This window comes from Dipodomys spectabilis, unplaced genomic scaffold (genome assembly GCF_019054845.1).
Source record: "Dipodomys spectabilis isolate Male_0828 unplaced genomic scaffold, ASM1905484v1 ptg000095l, whole genome shotgun sequence".
NCBI classification, from domain to species: Eukaryota; Metazoa; Chordata; class Mammalia; order Rodentia; family Heteromyidae; genus Dipodomys; species Dipodomys spectabilis.
The window spans coordinates 21846176-21864684 of NW_024870772.1; the positions used below are offsets into that span (position 1 = coordinate 21846176).

Here is an 18509-nt window from a genome sequence, read left to right on the forward strand (position 1 = left end):
CCTGAAACTTTCCTCTGTGAGTTTCCTGCCATAAGCTTACATCTCACCTGGGGCCCTTTACCACATATCACACCTTAGGTTGAGCTCTGTTAATGGCTGTCTTTTCCAATCAGTTGAATACAATTCTTGTCTTCTGGACAGACAATCTTGCACAGTGACTCCTAGATAGTCAGCACTCAATCCTTATCAGCTGAATGAAGGAACGTATGAATTCGAACACATCTTTATTCAACCTTCAGAGGCAACATGCAGAAACACTCAGAAATAGAAATATTTTATTTGGAAAGTTCTGCAGTATTATTTTAATCTTCATGTTCAATTAAGGCAATTAACATTCTTCCTTCCTGGAGGCAGATGGAGGGAATCGTCTGAGACTATTTAAAGTTCAGACTAAAGTCAAAGCTAATCATCTTGCATTCAGATGCAGCAGAAATTCTGGGGATGAGCTAGTAGAAGATATATACTGGCTTCCTGAGCCCATCACTAGACCCATGGTATTGCATTTACATTGCTTTGAAAAAATGGCTAAGTTCCATTACATCATACCACCTCTAGAGAAGATAATCTCATTATTGATCTCTTTACCATGACAGAGGGAGTCTAGTGTTGGATTGTCATGCTCTGTTGACTTTTAGCATTCAGAAGGTTTCACATATATTGCTTGATCTATTAGGGCTATTTAAATTCATACGATTCTCATGTTTTGAAATTCTTTACATGTCCAAAAAAGATAAATTAGCACTTCACAGAGCAACTCAGGTAGTTCTTAAACCCAATCTTTCAATATCCAGCTTTGTGTAGGAGACTGTGAGTGTGTGCCCATGTAAGGTGGGGAAGAGTACTGCTTATGGACACATACTTCCTCCTCCTGGGGACTAGGGGTAGCAAAAAGCTTCTGTAGTACCAAAAAAGTAAACATTGATAATATGGCCCAGCAAGCAATGAGATTTGCTGATATCTAAAGGCAAATAATAATGAAGCAGAATTGCTTCCACATGTTACTAGACATTTTTCCATACCATAATTAACATCTAATAAGCAAGATTAAATATGTGGAGCAACAGTATTCTTAAAGGTAGATGAAAAAAAAAAAAAGAAAGAAAGAAAAAAGAAAAAGCAAAAGTAGATGCTTAGTGATAGCTCTATGCTGCCCCCTAATGGTCGCCTTCTCAGTTACACCTTTCTTGCTACCATTAAGAATCTACTTGAGAGGTTGGAGGTGTGGCCCAGGTGGTAGAATGACAATCAATGAGCATGAGCAAAAACAAGGGTCTCAGAAAAAGAAAAAAAATCCACCTGAGAACACATTATTCAAGAGGACACAGTACTCAAGAGTACACAATACTCAAGATGTTAGGTCTTCAGTGCAAGGCCTAGAGTTAAAAGCAGAAGATATCTTACAAATGATAAAACAACAACTGGCAACCATTGAGACTTCAGGTAAAGAACAGCTCTGATGATGCGGCTAACTTCTACAGGCTACCAGGACTTTGGGGACCCTAATAGCTTCATTGGTTTCTCAGATGCTCCAAGGGGCCAAGGGACAAAGATGGGAAGAAGAGGTGGGCCACACAGCAGAGATGGGTCTGTGAAGCAAATTCACAGATAAGGGGAAGGAAGAGGACAGGTGGCTTGTCACAGATCCGGTGTCATCCTCTAGTAACAGCCTTTCCACTGTCCTCACTTTTTGAACAGACAATTATGTCAAAATTAATAACAGCAGTTTCTATCCTAATGGCCAAAAGCAGGAGGGTACCTGGAATTATTTTTCCTTTTTTCCTCTTGATTTGCAAAAAAAGCAAAAATAAATCAGGAATAAAAATTAAATTTGTTGGAGATTGTGTCTTCAGCAAAAAAAAGAGGCATTTTTGTAAAGTATAGAAAGGCTACTTGGCTAGCAAATATGCACTTTTTGGAATCTTAGATAGTGTCACCAAGTTGCAAACTTTGGAATGGCTTGAATAGTCCTCATCTGCATTCTCAGAGCGACTGGTGCTGGGTACGTTGACTTCTCGCCTGCCTGGATGGCCCTACACCCTCTTCATCCCTTTCCCCATGAGACAAGCAAACACTGTCATGACCATTTTGGGATTCACTTCAACCAGGTCTTCTGGAAGGGCATACACTCTTGCTCCAATTTTCCGGGCCATAGAGATGGCATACCTAAAGGAAAGAAGAGAGGACAAATGAAGAAAGCTTAAGCAACAGCAAACGAAGGGGACTGCTCAGGTTCTCAGTACCCTACATGCACAAATCAGTCCTGGACTCGCTCATACTGATCATCAACATCTCCCCGTCCATGTAGGCAAATCTTGGTTCAACAAAGTTCCCATCAAAGCCTCAGTCTTGCTGTCTAGCCTCGAGACTATGATCAGATGTAGTATTTGTTGTGAGAAATATCCTCAGCTTCTGTCACTTTTGGTACCCACGCTACTAGCTTTCTGTTGGGCAACACAGTGTGGCAGAAATGTAACTGTAACCCCTCTGTATAGTATCTTTACAATAAAAAATATATATATTAAAAAAAAGAAAAGGTCTGAAAACTGAACAAGAATTGATGCTAAAAAGCATGTATAATTTATTTCAGCCATAGAACCTCTTTTTTGGTAGTACTTGCTTGGTAGGTGCTTTTTCGGGTAAGCCATATTTCCAGCCTGGTTTTGCATTGGTTATTTTTTGAGTTAGGATCTTGTTTTATACCTTCACATTGCTGAGGATGACAGGTACATGCCACTCAGCTCAGTCATTGGTTGACGTAGAGTTCAATTTTTGTCCTTTCACTCAAAGGGATTTGTTGAAGTCTTAAACCTAGCATCTCTGATTGTGGTCTTTTTTGAACAGAGGGTTATTGCAGATGTAATCAAGAGAAGCCATGCTGGAATAGGGTGGGGTCCCAATACAATATGATTGATACCTTTGTAAGAATAAAAGAGACACAGAAAAACAGTGTACACTGTACCATGATGTTAGACTAGAGGTACAGGCAGAGATTGGAGTTACGCATATATAAGCTGATAATAAGGATTGCTGACCATTAAAAGAAGCTGGAAGAGAGGCATGAGTCATGAGACAGGGGACAGGATCTTCCTTAGAGCTCTTAGAAGGGACCAATTCTGATAACAGCTTGATTTTTGGATTTCTAGCTTCCAGGACCATGGAAGAGTAAAGACTTGTTGCTTTAAATCACCTGGTTTGTGTGATACTTGGTTATGGCAGTGCCCAGTGGCCAACATGACCTGTTCTGAGAAAGGCACTTCTTTAGAGGTAGATATCTCAGGTTTTACAGGCTCTGTTGCAACTAACTTTGTTACAACACTGCTGTTGTAAGGAGAGAAGCAGTTATAGGCAGCATGAAATGAATAGATTGTGTTCCAATAAAATTTTATGTAAAAAAGCAGACCACAGGCAAAGTCTGGCTGTTCAGAGACTATAATCCACTGACACTCATTCTCAGTGGCAGGTGATTGTGAGGGGTAAAGCCCATGGCAGCTGTTCACCAGCTGGTGAAGAGTCTGGTGTTCCGTTAACCCTTGCCTATTCATATCCATGGGTATTCACGAATGGGGCATTTGTGTTTGGAACTTCCCTGGCTGGCACAAACTTTATTTTTTTAAATCTTCTCCAGATTAGGATTTGGAAGTTGATTTATAAAACTACAGACTTGCTCATCAGTTACAAGAATGTTCTCGTGTCTGTTTTGCTTCCTTCTATCAGCATGGATAAAATAATGATGAGGCTACAGATCAGGACTAGAAAAAAACCAGGGTGTTCACATAAAGGTACTGGCATTAGACTTTGCAACTCTTTAGTTGGTAGTTGTGTCCCTCCTTTATCTCAGGTTTATGTACATACTTTGCATTGTTGAGTTTCTCCTCATCATTCAAATCTTCTGTCTTCAGAAGGTCATAGTTAATGGAACCTGGTTGAATGGCATCAATGAGGTCTAGGACTGGCAGACTTGTACTAATCTTCGGGTCCTACATAAAGAGAAAGGAAAGCTTTTACTTCCACTTAGCTCAAGGCAAGTAGATGGCTCTTCTTCTTTTTTGAGTGTGTTGGTCCTGGGGCTTGAGAATAGGATGTCAGAAATACCCTGTCTCATGTAGAGTAACTATTCCATAGTGAGTGGCAGGGGTAAAGAAGAGATGGCAGGTAACATGGGTAACAGTAGATGCTCTTTTCCCAGAAGAACTTGAGGAAAGAGAGCCACTGCCACTGTGTGATTAAATACAATGACAGACACTATCTAATATTTGCCAGTGCCTCACACGTCACTTGGCACTGTCTCAGTTTATTTCTCTTGTCATCAGAGCCCTAAGGTACAGAAATTTGATCTTTCTTTGTGCAGGGAGGGAGGAACATTTTTCAAGATACATATGTCATGTGTGTGTGTGTGTGTGTGTGTGTGTGTGTGTGTGTGTGTGTGTTAAGTTGAAGATAAGAACCTCACAGACTGGCTTTGAACCCTGATCCTCAGCTTCCTAAGTAGATTGGATTATAAGCATTAGTCACCAGCACCCAGCCTCAATTGTTTCTCTCTTTTTTTTTTCCTTTTTTTTCTTTTTTGTTGGTCAAGGAGCCTGAACTCTGGGCCTGGGCGCTGTCCCTCAGCTCTTCAGCTCAAGGCTAGTGTTCTACCACTTGAGCCACTCCACTTCCAGCTTTATCTGCTGAGCCACCTTCCTAGCCCTCAATTGTTTATCTTAAAAGGTATATTTTTTTGTGCCAGACCTGAGGCTTGAACTTAGAGCATAGGCACTATTCCTGAGTTTTTGTGCTCAAGGCTAGTATCTTACCACTAGCTTCATTGGAGATAAGAGTCTCATGGACTTTCCTGTCTGGGCTGGCTTTGAACTGCAATCCTCTGATCTCAGCCTCCTGAGTAGTGAGTATTACAGGCATGAGCCACAAAAGATTGATCACCTGCCTTCACTGGCCCTAACAAGGCTCCTGTGAAGCTGTTCTTCCTCCAGTCCTGACTTTTTTGGAGGGGGGAGTCCAGTCGTGGGCCTGAACTCTGGGCCTGGGCGCTGTCCCTCAGCTCTTCAGCTCAAGGCTAGCGCTCTACCACTTGAGCCACAGCACCACTTTCGTTTTTTTTCTTTTTGCTTATGTGGTGCTGAGGAATCGAACCCAGGGCCTCATGCGTGCAAGGCAAGTGCTCTACCACTGAGCCACCTTCCCAGCCCTCCAGTCCTGACTTTTAAACTAGACAATTGTACTTAAGATGTATAGATATTATCATAATATGGACCAAGTACACAGGTACCTTAAGGAAGAAGCCAGTTATTGTGTGAATGAGGTTAGAAATTCAATAAAATATCATGCTGTTATTTATTAAAATGGAATTTGGATACAAGGATGTGATCAGGGGCTATTTACATGGGCCATCTTTAAGGATTTTATATTTCACCATTATGTTCGAATTCTGAACCATAGACGTATATGCATTTAAAAATATTATATTTTATGTTCCTTTCAAAGAACAAGGCTTAAATGATGTGTTACATATGGTGATTTAAAAAATTACTATGATGGGGCAGAGATGTAGCTTAGTGGTAAAGCACTTGTCTAGCAAGTGTGAGGTACAGGTTTGATCCCAGTACTGGAAAAAAAGTAGAGGGGCTGGGAGGGTGGCTCAGTGATAGAGCGCTTGCCTTGCATGCATGAGGCTCTGGGTTCGATTCCTCAGCACCACATAAGCAGAAAAAGCTGGAAGTGGTGCTGTGGCTCAAGTGGTAGAGTGCTAGCCTTGAGCTGAAGAGCTGAGGGACAGCGCCTAGGACCAGAGTTCAGGCCCCATGATGGACAAAAAAAAAAAAGTAGAAAAGAAAAAAAAAACCATTATGGGAGAAAGTGATGAGAAGTTTGTCAGTGAACATTAAAACAGTAATAGGCAGTACAGGAGGAAGAGCCTAAAATGTCTAACTCTGAAGGTCATTTAACATATAATGGAGACAATCAAGACAAGCATGGAGTTCAGGTGGCTTCTAAAGGGAGGAGTAAAACTCACCTTGAAGCTAGAGATGGAGGACCTTTTGTCAGCCTCCCTCAATGTCCCATTTACCCAGTTGACAATAATGTCATCATTGACCTTCTGCCCACCACCAATTTCTTCAAGCATATTCAGTGTGTACCTGAAAAAAAAAGTTAAGATCAATTTCTGGAGAAAAGTTGTTGAAAAACTTCTTTTCTTTTTAGAGGATGATCAAGATACTATTCGTTATATTGGAGGGAACGAACAATATGTAACAACATTAATTCTTCTACTACCTTAAAATAAAAATGGATGGTGGTTAAGATGAAGCATAAAGCACGCACTTCCTTCTAAGCAGGGTCTTTGCAGGGTGAAGTTGGGCAGGAAGAACAAGAGTAAGAGAAGAATCCTACAGAAAAGAAAAAAAAAGCAAAAGACACTTCCAGGCATGGTAGCCTATAACCTGAGCTACTTACTAAGCAGGCTGAGATCTGAAGATCACAGTTCAAAGCCAGCCCAGGCAGGAAAGTCCTAACATTCTTATCTCTAGTTAACCACTAAAAAGCAGGAAATAAAACCCTGGCTAAGGGGCTAGGAAGGTGGCTCAGTGGTAGAGCGCTTGCCTTGCATGCATGAGGCCCTGTGTTCAATTCCTCAGCACCACATAAGCAAAAAGAAAAAAAAGCCAGGAGTGGTGCTGTGGATCAAGTGGTAGAGTGCTAGCCTTGAGCTGAAGAGCTGAGTGACAGCGCCCAGGCCCAGAGTTCAGGCCCCACAACCAGATCCAAAACAACATCAACAAAAAACAAACAAAAAAAAAAACCAAAAAAACCTGGCTATAATGGTAGAGTGTCAGCCTTGAGTCAAAAAGCTAAGGGACAGTACCCAGGTCCTAAATTCAAACTCCAGTCTCAGCACACACACACACACACACACACACAGAGTGTGCATGTGCAAATCAACCAACAAAAACAAAGACTTTGTGTTGATCTATACAAGCTGAACCAATCACCAACAGAGCTAAACTATTAGAAATACTCCAGATACAAGAAAATTATATTGTATAGAAATGTAAACCTATACAAAGTGAGGAAGAACACCAGAAATACCAATATGTGGGTCTATATAGCATGGTTTTCTCATCTTCAAATCCCTCCAACAGGTAGTTGTTACTTCCACAAAGGAGTTAAAAGTAGAAAGGTAGGAAAATATATGTCATACTGACCACTAATCAAGAGGAAGCAGTAGTTGGCTATATTAATACAGAAAAGAATAAATTTCAGAAAAAAGAATCTTACCAAGCATGAAAGGTCACTCCATAATGATACAAGTATGAAACTAATCAAGATAAAGTAATCATCTAAAACATTTTTGAATGTAACAACAGATTCTTCACAATACCTGAAATAAAAACTATTAGAACTAAAATGAAAAAGGTTAAATGTTTAAAAATATTAATAGAAGCCAGGCACTGGTGACTCACACCTATAATCCTAGCTATTCAGGAGGCTGAGATCTGAGGATCGCAGTTCAAATCCAGCCTGGGCAAGAAACTCCATCAGACTCTTATTCCCAACAAACTACTCAGAAAAAGCTGAAAGTGGCACTGTGGCTCAAGTAGTAGAGTGTTAGCCTTGAGCAACAGAAGCTCAGAGGCAATGTCTAGCCCTAAGCTCAAGGCTTCAGGACTGTTAAAAAATAGATAAATAGATAGATAGATAGATAGCATTTATAATAGGAAACTTAGTTACTAAGTTTCACTTAAAATACAGCTTCATAGAATTACATCACATTGTAAAAATTTGCTGTATACTACTAGGTCAAATAACCATTAGAAACAGTCAATCCTGGGAGCTATGCTACCTTCTCATTAGCTGCCAGACCAAGGCCAAGGTGAGGGTGCGGTTGCCTTCATTGAGATCTTGTCCGCCAATGCCAACCAGGGAAAATTTAGCTTGATTCTTCCCCAGTTCCACTGCATAGTTACAGCTCTCCAGCTGTTAAGGAGGCAGAAGGAAAAACCATTTAATGTCATTATCTCATAAATACATAGCAAAAATAGCAAAAAAAACCATACAGAATGAAATACTTAATACCACACTGGATAATCTCTGTAATCTCTACTGCTTCCTATAATTCTAGGATTGTGAGCTAGAACTTTTTCATCTTTCCTTAAATAAAACTCCTTACCTCCAACCAAAAACATCTAAATTACCCTCTCTTTTTTTTTTGGTGCTAGTATTGGGTGGGACTTGAACTCAAGACCTGGGCGCTGTCCCTTAACTTTTTCCTCTCAAGGCTGTCACTCTGCCCCTTGAGCTGCGGTTCCACTTCCAGCTTTGTAGTGGTTACTTAGAGATAAGAGTTTCTCAACTTCCCTGCCTAAGTTATCTTCAAACCACAATCCTCAGACCGCATCCTCCTGAGTAAATACATTAAAGGTGAGAGCCACCAGTACCCAGCTTCCCCATGGACCCTTAAAACTAGAACAAGTTCATAATTAAGAACATGTGATACACAGTAGATAGTCATCCTCAGTTACCTGCAATATTGCTTAAAAAGCTGAATTCATGGAGATTAGTGTGAACACTGTGTATTCTCCACTGTACAAATACAAAGCAGATAGATGTGGAGGGCAGATATTTTCATGGCCACTCATGGATCACTAAAAATCACACTGATTCTCATCAGCCAGGAATGGCTGTACCAAGCTGGTTGTTACAAAACAATGTTCCCACTGTTTGACAGTAGACAAACTGTACCAGTCAAGCTGTCAGTACAAAGCCTTAATTCTTTAGAAAATTGGAATGAGGAGCCTGCTGGGGTCTGGAAAAACCCTGTGGCTCTGCTTGCTCTAATTATCTTAATTAGAATTTTTACATGCTCTTGTTTAAAGACAGCCTACATAGAATTATAAGTAAGTAATCAATGGAAATAATGGACTCACTTTGATAAACCTACTCAGGTTTCTGATGCCTCTACTATAATTTAATCCTTGGATAAACACTACTTACCAAAGTTTGGCTGCCTGATAAAGTACTTGAAAAGAACTCTTGCAGGTGATAGCATTACTGCCTCACAGAACATCAAAACAGTCATTTTATATATATACATATATATAAATACCTTCTTCATATTGCCCCCCAGCTTGGGGTATGGGGGTTTGTTTACTCGGTTCCAGTCCACAGGGACTTTAATCTTTTCATAGAGCTGGAAGATGACCAGGGCATCTGATAAATCACTGAACAAAAACAAAAAAGAATTCTCACATATCCAACACTTCTTCATAACCTACAATGCACCAGGCACTTCCTTAAATATCAGCACATTCACAAGAACCCTGAAGTTTTGATGAGAGTAGCTCTATCTCTAGAGATGCAGACACTGGATTAGGGAACTTTCCCCTCTCAGGATGGCCTACCTCATCCCCTTCCGAGGACATACACTGTTCCAGAAAGAAGAAACATAGCCCTAACAAATGGCATAGGAGACATTTAACTGCAAAGATAACACTCTTGTTTGGGCTGATCTTGAGAAGATTACAGGCTTGCCACACAGAGTGAATTTGTCATTCTGCTGCAGTATGATTGTTGTATTAAACACACAGTGAAGCTTTTCAGCTGAACATTCAACATCTGCTGATCAACGTGACCCCCTCCTCCATAAAAAACACATATTCTAAGAACAGAATGCATACCACAGCCATATTTGAAATCCTATGCTCTTTGTGTCTCGTATCGGGGATGGGGTCTCAGCTATTCTCACCTGTACAAATGATTGACTCGAGGGTTAACTCCCAGGGAGTTCATCCAGTTCCTAAATGTCCGTTCTTCCCTTGTCTCTCCTAGATTAATAAAGACTGGTTATTTTTAGCTCTTCTATGACTCTAGCAGATCTTATGAGCTAAGTTTAATAAAGAATACTATAGATAAGAGCGAGAGAGAGACAGAGAGACAGAGAGACAGAGAGAGACAGAGACAGAGACAGAGACAGAATAAGAAAAGTATATGTGTTGGCTGAATGGATGAAGGTCACTATCCTGGGTTAAATTTTCCCTCCATTTCAGTTTAATGAGTATTTTATAACAACTGTTAATATTGTGCAACATCCTAGGTGGAAGAACAGTTCAGAGGTGGCCTCAAGACAAGAATTTTTGTCTTCCCCTCAGAGATCATACAAAGTAGAGATCAACAGAGACAGACACGAATAGTTTGGGCTAAATCTAGAGGGATGAAATTTGAACTTTATTTGTGTGTGTGTGTGTGTGTGTGTGTGTGTGTGTGTGTGGTGTGTGTGTGTGTGTGTGTGTGTGTGTGTGTGTGTGTGTGTGTGTGTGTGTGTGTACCAACCCTGGGGTTTGAACTCAGGGCCTGGGCACTGACACTGAACTTTTGTGCTCACAGCTAGCATACTACCACTTGAGCCACAGCTCTATTTCTGGCTTTTGGGTAGTTGAGATAATAGTCTCACAGACTTTCTTACTTGGGCTAGCTTCAAACCTCAATCCTCAGCTCTAAGCCTCCTGAATAGCTAGGATTACATGCACGAGACACTGGCCCTCAACTCTGAGGTTTAGTTTTTAGGCTATTTTAAAAGCTGGATATTAACGAGACAAGAGTAGGGGATTGGGGCTAGGTCTTTACTAACAAGAACAAGAATGGATCTGTGGGGTGCTAACTAGGAGAGAACACAGTAATAAGGTGCCCAGAGGCTGGAATCAGAACTGGGGATCTTTTAATGCCAGGTAGCAGATTGGGTTAATATATTCGTGCCAGTCATTATAGATTCATATTTTATTACTATTGGAAGATAAGGAATGCTGGGCTGGGATGTGCCTGGCAGCCATGTGCAGAGTTGCTGGGAGGTGATATGCATTTAAATTAAATGCAGAGTGGATAGGATTGGCAGTGGCATGTGGGACACAATGAAGTGCTTGATGAATGGAGGAATAGGCCCCTAAGACCCAACAAAATAATTGGTAGATGAAGCCCACCAGTATCTTCCCCAGCCAGAAGACCAGGAAAGAAAATTAACAATCTAGAAGATATCCCAGATGAGGAATTTTAGTATTTGTTGACATCATAGATTGAAAGGGTAAAGAAGAGACTGATACCATAGTGGGACTCAAACTCTGTAGTTTTAGTGCTTAATGGACAGGGAGAATTTCTAAAGGGGAGCAAATGGGCTAGGAAGTGGGGTGTGAAAGCAATGGGGAATAGGAGAAATGATTCGTTCTGGGTTTTTTTAAATATGCCTCATTTCAAAAGATAGCAAAGGACCCAAACAGTGATGCCCAAGAGACAGTTGAAAATGAGTGACTAGTGGAATTGACACACAGATTTGAGATCAGCAAAACACATAAACACCTGACCAGGGGTGGTCCAGTGATTCAAATGCAATAATGCTGGACCTGTACCCAATACTGCATTTCCAGTGCTAGAAAAGCACATGGAAGGGCTCAACCCACACCTGACATCTTCTTGCTTTGGTGACATTTACTTAATATTGGTTTTGACTTGAATTCTTTTTACAGAACTAGTTCATGATGAAAAAGAGAATAAGTGAGCATTTTAGCTATGGAAGCTGATTGCAGCTATGTGCCATTTGTCCCATCTTAGAGCAAAATACAAATGTCAGGATTCCAGTCTATGCATTAGTAATCTAAACCAAAGAAACAAAAATTAAATGGAAAAACTTAGTAAGCATAACCTTGTATAAATTAAAATTAAAATGTTACTTTAGCCAGTGTATGGTGGGCATTCTTGTCTGTAGGAATTAACATCATCTACTGTGTACATAAATTAGACTTCTTGTATCATAGAATTTATTTTATCCCAAAATTAAATATATTGTCTACACAAAACCATGCAGTTCTGATAATGGATGAAGCCTAAGTATAATGGTTCTGATATAATTGTATTTGATTATTCCTGATGGCTGCAGTTGACCTTCCTTCTTTCCTTCCTTCCTTCCTTCCTTCCTTCCTTCCTTCCTTCCTTCCTCTTTCTTTCTTTCTTTCTTTCTTTTTTTCTTTCTTTCTTTCCTTCCTTCCTTCCTTTTTTCTTTCTTTTTTTCTTTTCTTTTCTTTCTTCTGTTATATATCAGTGAATTGATGGCTCTTTGAACACTGGAAGGGGTTGCATTTGCTTAGGGGTGATTTTGGATTGCCCTTCGATCAGAATTGTTTTTCAGAACAATGTAAGCATTTGGGTTACAGTTACCTTCAAGGGCCCCCCAGTCAATATCCTGGTTGTCTGGTTTGTGCAAAGCAGGGTACTTGTTGAAGAGGTTGGCAATGAAAGCCAAGTTCAACTTGGGGTTCCCTCGGACAACGTCTGTAGCTGTGACAAACTGCCGGCAGCCCAGCCTCTCTGCCTGCTGCAACATGCATTCTGCCCTCTGGATGTCATCCTTCTCCTGCAATGAAAAGAGCGTTCCTAGGTCGTGGCTCTCCAGGGATGTGTGAATACATATAATGTGACAAAGGAATGGGAGTCTCACTGAGATGCTTGGTATTTCATAGACACTTACTAGCAGAACATTATTACATACCTTCAGAAAGTTACAGTAGTCAGAAAGCCACAAATCAAAGTAACCTTAGAATTTAAGTAATTAAGACTCCTTATACAGAGCTCAAAGATTAATAGCTGGTGACCCTGTTTTTAAAGCAATTCAATAGATTCTGGGGTCTTATCATTTACATTGATCTCAATTCTTTTTGCCCACTGTGTGCGTGTGTGCACACACACACACACACACACACAGGCTTGAACTCAGGGCTTCAGCACTGCCCTTCAGCTTTGGCATTCTACCATTGTGCTACAGCTTTGGTTCTGGATTTTTGGTGGTTAATCAGAAATCAGAGTTTCACTGACTTTCCTAACAGGGCTGGCTTTGAACTTCCATCATCAGCTCTCAAGCCTCCTGAATAATTAGAATTACAGGTGTGAACCACTGGTGCCTGGCTAAGAAAATCCTAAAGTTTTAGCATTCAGACTAAGGTTGGTGTTATATGAAATGAGGGATGTACAAAGAATTGCTAGCTTGGTATATGGCATTTAACTAAGGTTCAGTTTTTTATGTTTTGTTTCTAGATTCAGTTTTTCCACACTTCTCAAAAACCAGTAATAGTGCTCAAAAGTTGAAGACAGATTTAAGGAGAACTCTAAAGTACAGGTCATAGGGAGTCATGGAATGACCAACACAGAGGCAGTAACACAGTATTCTCTACACACAGTTGTGGCGTGGCCTTACCCTCAGTCCTGACATGTCAATCACAATAGCAGGAATACCTTCTTCATCTCCTTTTGGAGCCACCTGATCAAGCAGGTGGTAATAAGCTTTTGAGTCCTGTGAAAAATGAAGAAATTACACTTTTGAAACATCACCATTAATTACATACTTAGCACAACCATAATTTCCCAAGGGCATAGATTTTATTTATTATTCCACTGTCATTTAGAATGTAACTTAAGTAACAAGGTATAGAAACATTCACTAAGTTGAATGTTTTATTTGTGTGGTTGAAATATCATATTTGCTTCCCTTTTGAAAGGAATTTAACAAATAAAAATGCAATTTACATACAAAAGACAACCCAAAGAGGCAAATATTATTCTCTTATATTGAAGAGAAAAAAATCATCTCACTTATAAGCATTAAATTGTACACAAAAAATATATAAACCTTTATATTGATATAGAAGTCAGTCAGCTAAGGTTTCATTTTTTAAAAAAGTGACAGAAAAAGGAAACAGACGTTTAAAGCAGAGTTTAAAAATACATTTAAGTGGACAATCAGCAAAAAAAAAAAAAAGAAAAGAAAAGATTTCAAAGACAGAAAATTGAAGCGTTAAGCCTTTTTTGTAAAAAGAAAAATATGATGACAAGTACTTGTAAAGTTTATCTAGAAACTAGAAAATATATTTAGTTATAATAAATTGGCATTGAATTTTTTTTTGTCGGTTGTGGGGCTTGAACTCTGGGCCTGGGCACTGTCCCTTAGCTCTTCAGCTCAAGGCTAGCACTCTACCACTTGAGCACAGCACCACTTCCGGCTTTTTCTGCTTATGTGGTGCTAAGGAATCGAACCCAGGGCCTCACGCATGCAAGGCAAGCACTCTACCACTGAGCCACCTTTCCAGCCCCTGGCCTTGCATTCTTAAGTTTTGATTCTGAATGTTTATTGATAAGAATTCTCAGAACTAGTCTTTAAAATTCAAACATTCTTAGTCAATGAAAGCATACAGAATGTCAAGTAATTTATTTAAAAATCACCTTAATTTCTCTTAAAGATGGAAAATCAGCTCTGTTGCTTTGTTTTTTATATTCAGTAGGGTCTATGTTGACTAGAAGTATGCTTATCACTTTTGATATTAGAAATAAGAGAATGAGAGAATTTGATCATTGATATTACAAAGGGAGGAACAGATCTGTTTCTCTCTCTATCTCTCTTGTCTTGTCTGTCTACCCCCTCCACCTCTCTTCTCTCTCGTTCCTTCTTATTATATCTACAGCTATGCTGAAGATTTCACACAGGTATTAGGCACCAATGAAATCTTCCATTTATTACATGTTACAATTTTTAGTTTTGCTAATAGACATTTCATCTGACCCTAATAATCCACTCACTCTATCTAGTATGGATGTTCTTTGATGATTCTATGTGATTGAAAACTACTTCCTGACAGTGCTAGCTACTCAGACATACACATGACAGCCCAGCCCTCATGTGTGCCATGAGAACAGGTATACACACACTATGTACATGCTCAGTGAAAGATTAAAAATTAGAGTTACATTTTACAATTGCTAACTGCTGGTTTTGCTTCTGTAAACTTGCTTGCCCTAGCACTGACCCTTCCCCTCCCTGGAAATAAATAAAAAGTTTCGGAGTCTAGATGTCAGCCCTGGGACAAGCTCTGGAGTTGTAAATAAAGAACAAACAAGTAAATTCCCCAAATGGATAAATGAGACCCAAGATAAGGACCCAAGATAAGGACCCAAGATAAGGACCACCTGGCAAGTCCAGCAAACTAGGCCAAATGTTAATCAATCACAGGCCTGTAACCATGTAAACCCCCCTTAAACCAACCATGGGCCAATCATTTTACAAAGAGTGTTACAAAATTTCCCGCGTGGCAAAGTGATTGTTGGTGTAGATGGTGACCTTTAAATGGACCAATCATGGGATGCTTTGTGTTATGCGTTAATCTTGTGGTTTTTGCCTTTAAAAAGGCTTGTAACCGCTGCTCAGGGCTCTCTCCCTTGCCGGGGCAGAGAGACCGTTTGCGCAAACGTCAAATAAAACTCCTCTTGCTTATTGCATCTCCCAGCCTGGAGTCTGAGTTTCTGGGGTGCCCTCCCATTGACGAAAGTTTCCCAGGAGTCTGGGGTCTTTCACTCGCTAGCATGTTCCTGTCATGCATACACTGTCCAAAGCATCCAAATGGTTAAACACGCTTAAAAACCTTACCTTTAGTGATAAGGCATCAAGCCAACGTATGGCTGAGATTATACAACCTAATTTTGGCTAAACAGCTCAACAATTGCTGGGCTTGACTGTTTTGTACAAAGGCAGATGCTGTTCTGCTTCCACTAAACCTCATTTTGGTGGGTGCTGCTGGAAAAATGTTGAAAACCAGTGGAAGTTTCACATTGAGAAAGTCGAAATTAGTTGAGGTCCTAAGGAATGGAGGGTGCTCCACCTACAAGTGTCACTGTGCTGCCTGATCCTGAGTTCCACACGCCTCTGGGCCCAGCATCTGGAAGCTCTTACTCAACTTTAAGCCTTATGTACTCTTGGCAGATCACATGACTATCCCCCCAACCCCCACCCCATGGAGTTTCCTTCATCTTTAAGAAAGTGGAGCCTGGAGCGTTTTTTCCTTCTAAGCATCTTCACATCCTACCTGGTTTTATGGGGATTGCTTTCTGACCTTCCTTAACTGCTCCTTAAGCGCTTTCTACCCTGGTACGTCTCAACATGACACAGAACTCTTCATATACTTGAAAACCACGGTGATTGCTTCTCCAGCCTTTTCCTGTATGGAGCTCCTTTGCTTGGGGCTTTTGTAAGGTTTGATAAGTCAATTAATGAACTTATAATGGAGCTCCATCAGTGTCTGGACTGTAGCAGATACCATGTTGGCTGTTGCTAGTGTAATTAGGAGCATAATCTTCGCTTAGTTTTTCAAAAGGCATCTTTACTAGATGTGCCCATTTATATAACAGAGAAATGGACATTCTGTGTTTACTCCTCTTTACCTAAAAGGAATTTTATCTCCTTTGTATCATCTCATTTACCCTCTATTGTCCCTCTGCTTTCTACCACTGAAACTCTAAGTGAGATCTGTCACCCTGCTGCACCAGGACTCTGGGTAGATGTGTGTGTGGCCCAGAAGAAAAGCTGCAGCTTTAAAAAAAAAAGAAAAGAAAAGCTGAAGCTAGTTTCTTGAGGACAGTGAACAGCTCCAAACAAAACCAGACTATGGCTCGAGCTGCTGAAAACACGAGGCTCAGTATCTGATTTTTCTCTCTTAAGGTAGTTTCCCTGCAGCAATTTACTAGAGTTCAAAGCCATTCTTCCTACCTTGATGTCAATACTGAAGTTGCTAATTTTGTTGCAGCCTGCATTTTCCAGGTGGTAATTAGCCCACCTTAACAGGAGGTCTTCGGGAGAGAGCTTCATCAAATCCTCCAGGCTCTCCCCTTCTCTCAAAAGAGCAATCAGTGCTGAAGAAACACAACAAACAAACAACAATAAATACTGGTTTTTGTGGGGTGAGGATGTTCATTATAATATTCATGAAACCTTGCTAGAAAGTTAGCAGCAGCATCTCACTGGGATAAATTTCTTACAGACTTTCCCATGGAATAAATAAATACTTTGTTATTATTTCTTAAAGGTGGTTCAGTTAGCACCAGGAGCTCACGCTCATAATCCTAGCTACTCCAGAGGCTGACATCTATGGATTGAGGATGGAAGCCAGTCCAGGCAGGAAAGAATGTGAGATGCTTATAAAGCCAAAAATAGTGCTGAAGCTCAAAGCTTTAGAACACTAGCCTTGAGTAGATGAGCTCAGAGACAGTGCCTAGGACCTGAGTTCAAGATTCACAACTGCCAAAAAAAAAGAAGGTTCACTATTGTAATGTGAATTCTCAGTTTTCAGATGGACAGGACAAGGCACATGCCCCCCACCCCCCCAAAAAAAAAAAACTCCAAAACTCAATGGTAGGCCTATGGACACTATGGCATAGCCAAAACAAAAACCAGAAACAAAAAAACCAAGACCATTGGCTCAAAATCCTCTGCTGGTTCTATCAGGCCACATTTCATGAAGTAACAACACTTTTCAAGTGATTGACTTTGTAATAATGACTGTGTTCTCTTCTCTAGTCCCATGGATAGTTTATATTATAAATGCTTACCTACATAATCATAGCAACTCAATAATTTAATCAACTCTCCTATTTCCCCAGATGGATTTTTTTTGGCTTAGTTAAAAGGTTTAAAATTAGCCGATTTGAATTTGCAAATCAATATTCTTTTGCATGAGTTTAAGATCCCCATTTGCTGTTTCCCCCCCCCCCTTCTTTTGATTGTTTAGTATATTGGTTTTCAAGCGATAGCTCATGAATCTTCATTGGTTATTGTGCCTTGTATGTATACATTTAAAAGGATGTATAACTGAAAATTAAAATTGGAATACAGATTTCATATTGGGAAGATTTGTACCTAAAAGCTGAAAGTTGGTTACATATCAAGGTTTTTTGTTTTGTTTTTTGGGTTTTTTGGTTTGTTTGTTTGCCAGTCCAGGGGTTTGAACTCAGGGCTTGGGCTCTCTCCTCAGATGCTTTAGCTCACTTGAGCCTCAGCACCATTTCCAGCTTTTTGTGAGTAGTTCCTTACAGATAAGAGTCTCATGGACTTTTCTGCCTGGGCTAACTTTGAACTGCCTCTTGAGTAGCTAGGATTACTGGTGTGAGCCACTGGTGCCTGGCTAGTACTTTTATCTATATAACTAGCCCATTGCTGTTTAAATGACAAGAAGATTGAATACAACTTACAGCTACATATTTAGTTCTGAATTTCAAAACCTTAAATGTAATTATCTATAGTCTTTCTAATTTTTATATTTACTGTATAGATTTAAGGTATATCACAAAATGGTTTGATATAATTATCATGACATACACATAAATGATTGCTACAATCCAGCAAATTAACACCCCAATATCTCATAAAATTACTTTCATTTCTTCCTTATTGTTGGTAATAAAAGAACCTAAAACCTACTTTTTTTCAAATTCCCAGTGTATAATACAATATTATTAACCATAGTCTTCATTGCTGTACTGTATGTCTTTAGTTTCATTCCTCCTACATGAATTCAACTTTGTATCCTTTGGCCTACATCTTCCTCTCTAGTCCTGATAAGAAGTCTTGGTCTTTCTAGTCTTGACAGACCCAAACTTCTCCTCATCTAGTACAGATACAGACGTGAATGTGAATTGCTTCACAAAATACAAAC

General features: G+C 39.9%; 1 protein-coding gene across 1 annotated transcript in view; it reads right to left on the reverse strand.

Annotated features, from left to right (window-relative positions):
• Nucleotides 1-258: 258 nt before the first annotated feature.
• Nucleotides 259-18509, reverse strand: part of Lcp1 (lymphocyte cytosolic protein 1) — a 48278-nt gene continuing 30027 nt past the window's right edge. Inside the window, exons 8-16 of the mRNA XM_042685864.1 lie at nucleotides 16568-16710; nucleotides 13232-13327; nucleotides 12199-12394; nucleotides 9743-9821; nucleotides 9104-9218; nucleotides 7841-7974; nucleotides 6014-6137; nucleotides 3853-3977; nucleotides 259-2163 (exon numbers count right to left, since the gene is read on the reverse strand). Coding sequence (XP_042541798.1) covers nucleotides 2031-2163; nucleotides 3853-3977; nucleotides 6014-6137; nucleotides 7841-7974; nucleotides 9104-9218; nucleotides 9743-9821; nucleotides 12199-12394; nucleotides 13232-13327; nucleotides 16568-16710 — 1145 coding nt within the window. The 3' untranslated portion in view covers nucleotides 259-2030. The remainder of the gene's footprint in view (nucleotides 2164-3852; nucleotides 3978-6013; nucleotides 6138-7840; nucleotides 7975-9103; nucleotides 9219-9742; nucleotides 9822-12198; nucleotides 12395-13231; nucleotides 13328-16567; nucleotides 16711-18509) is intronic.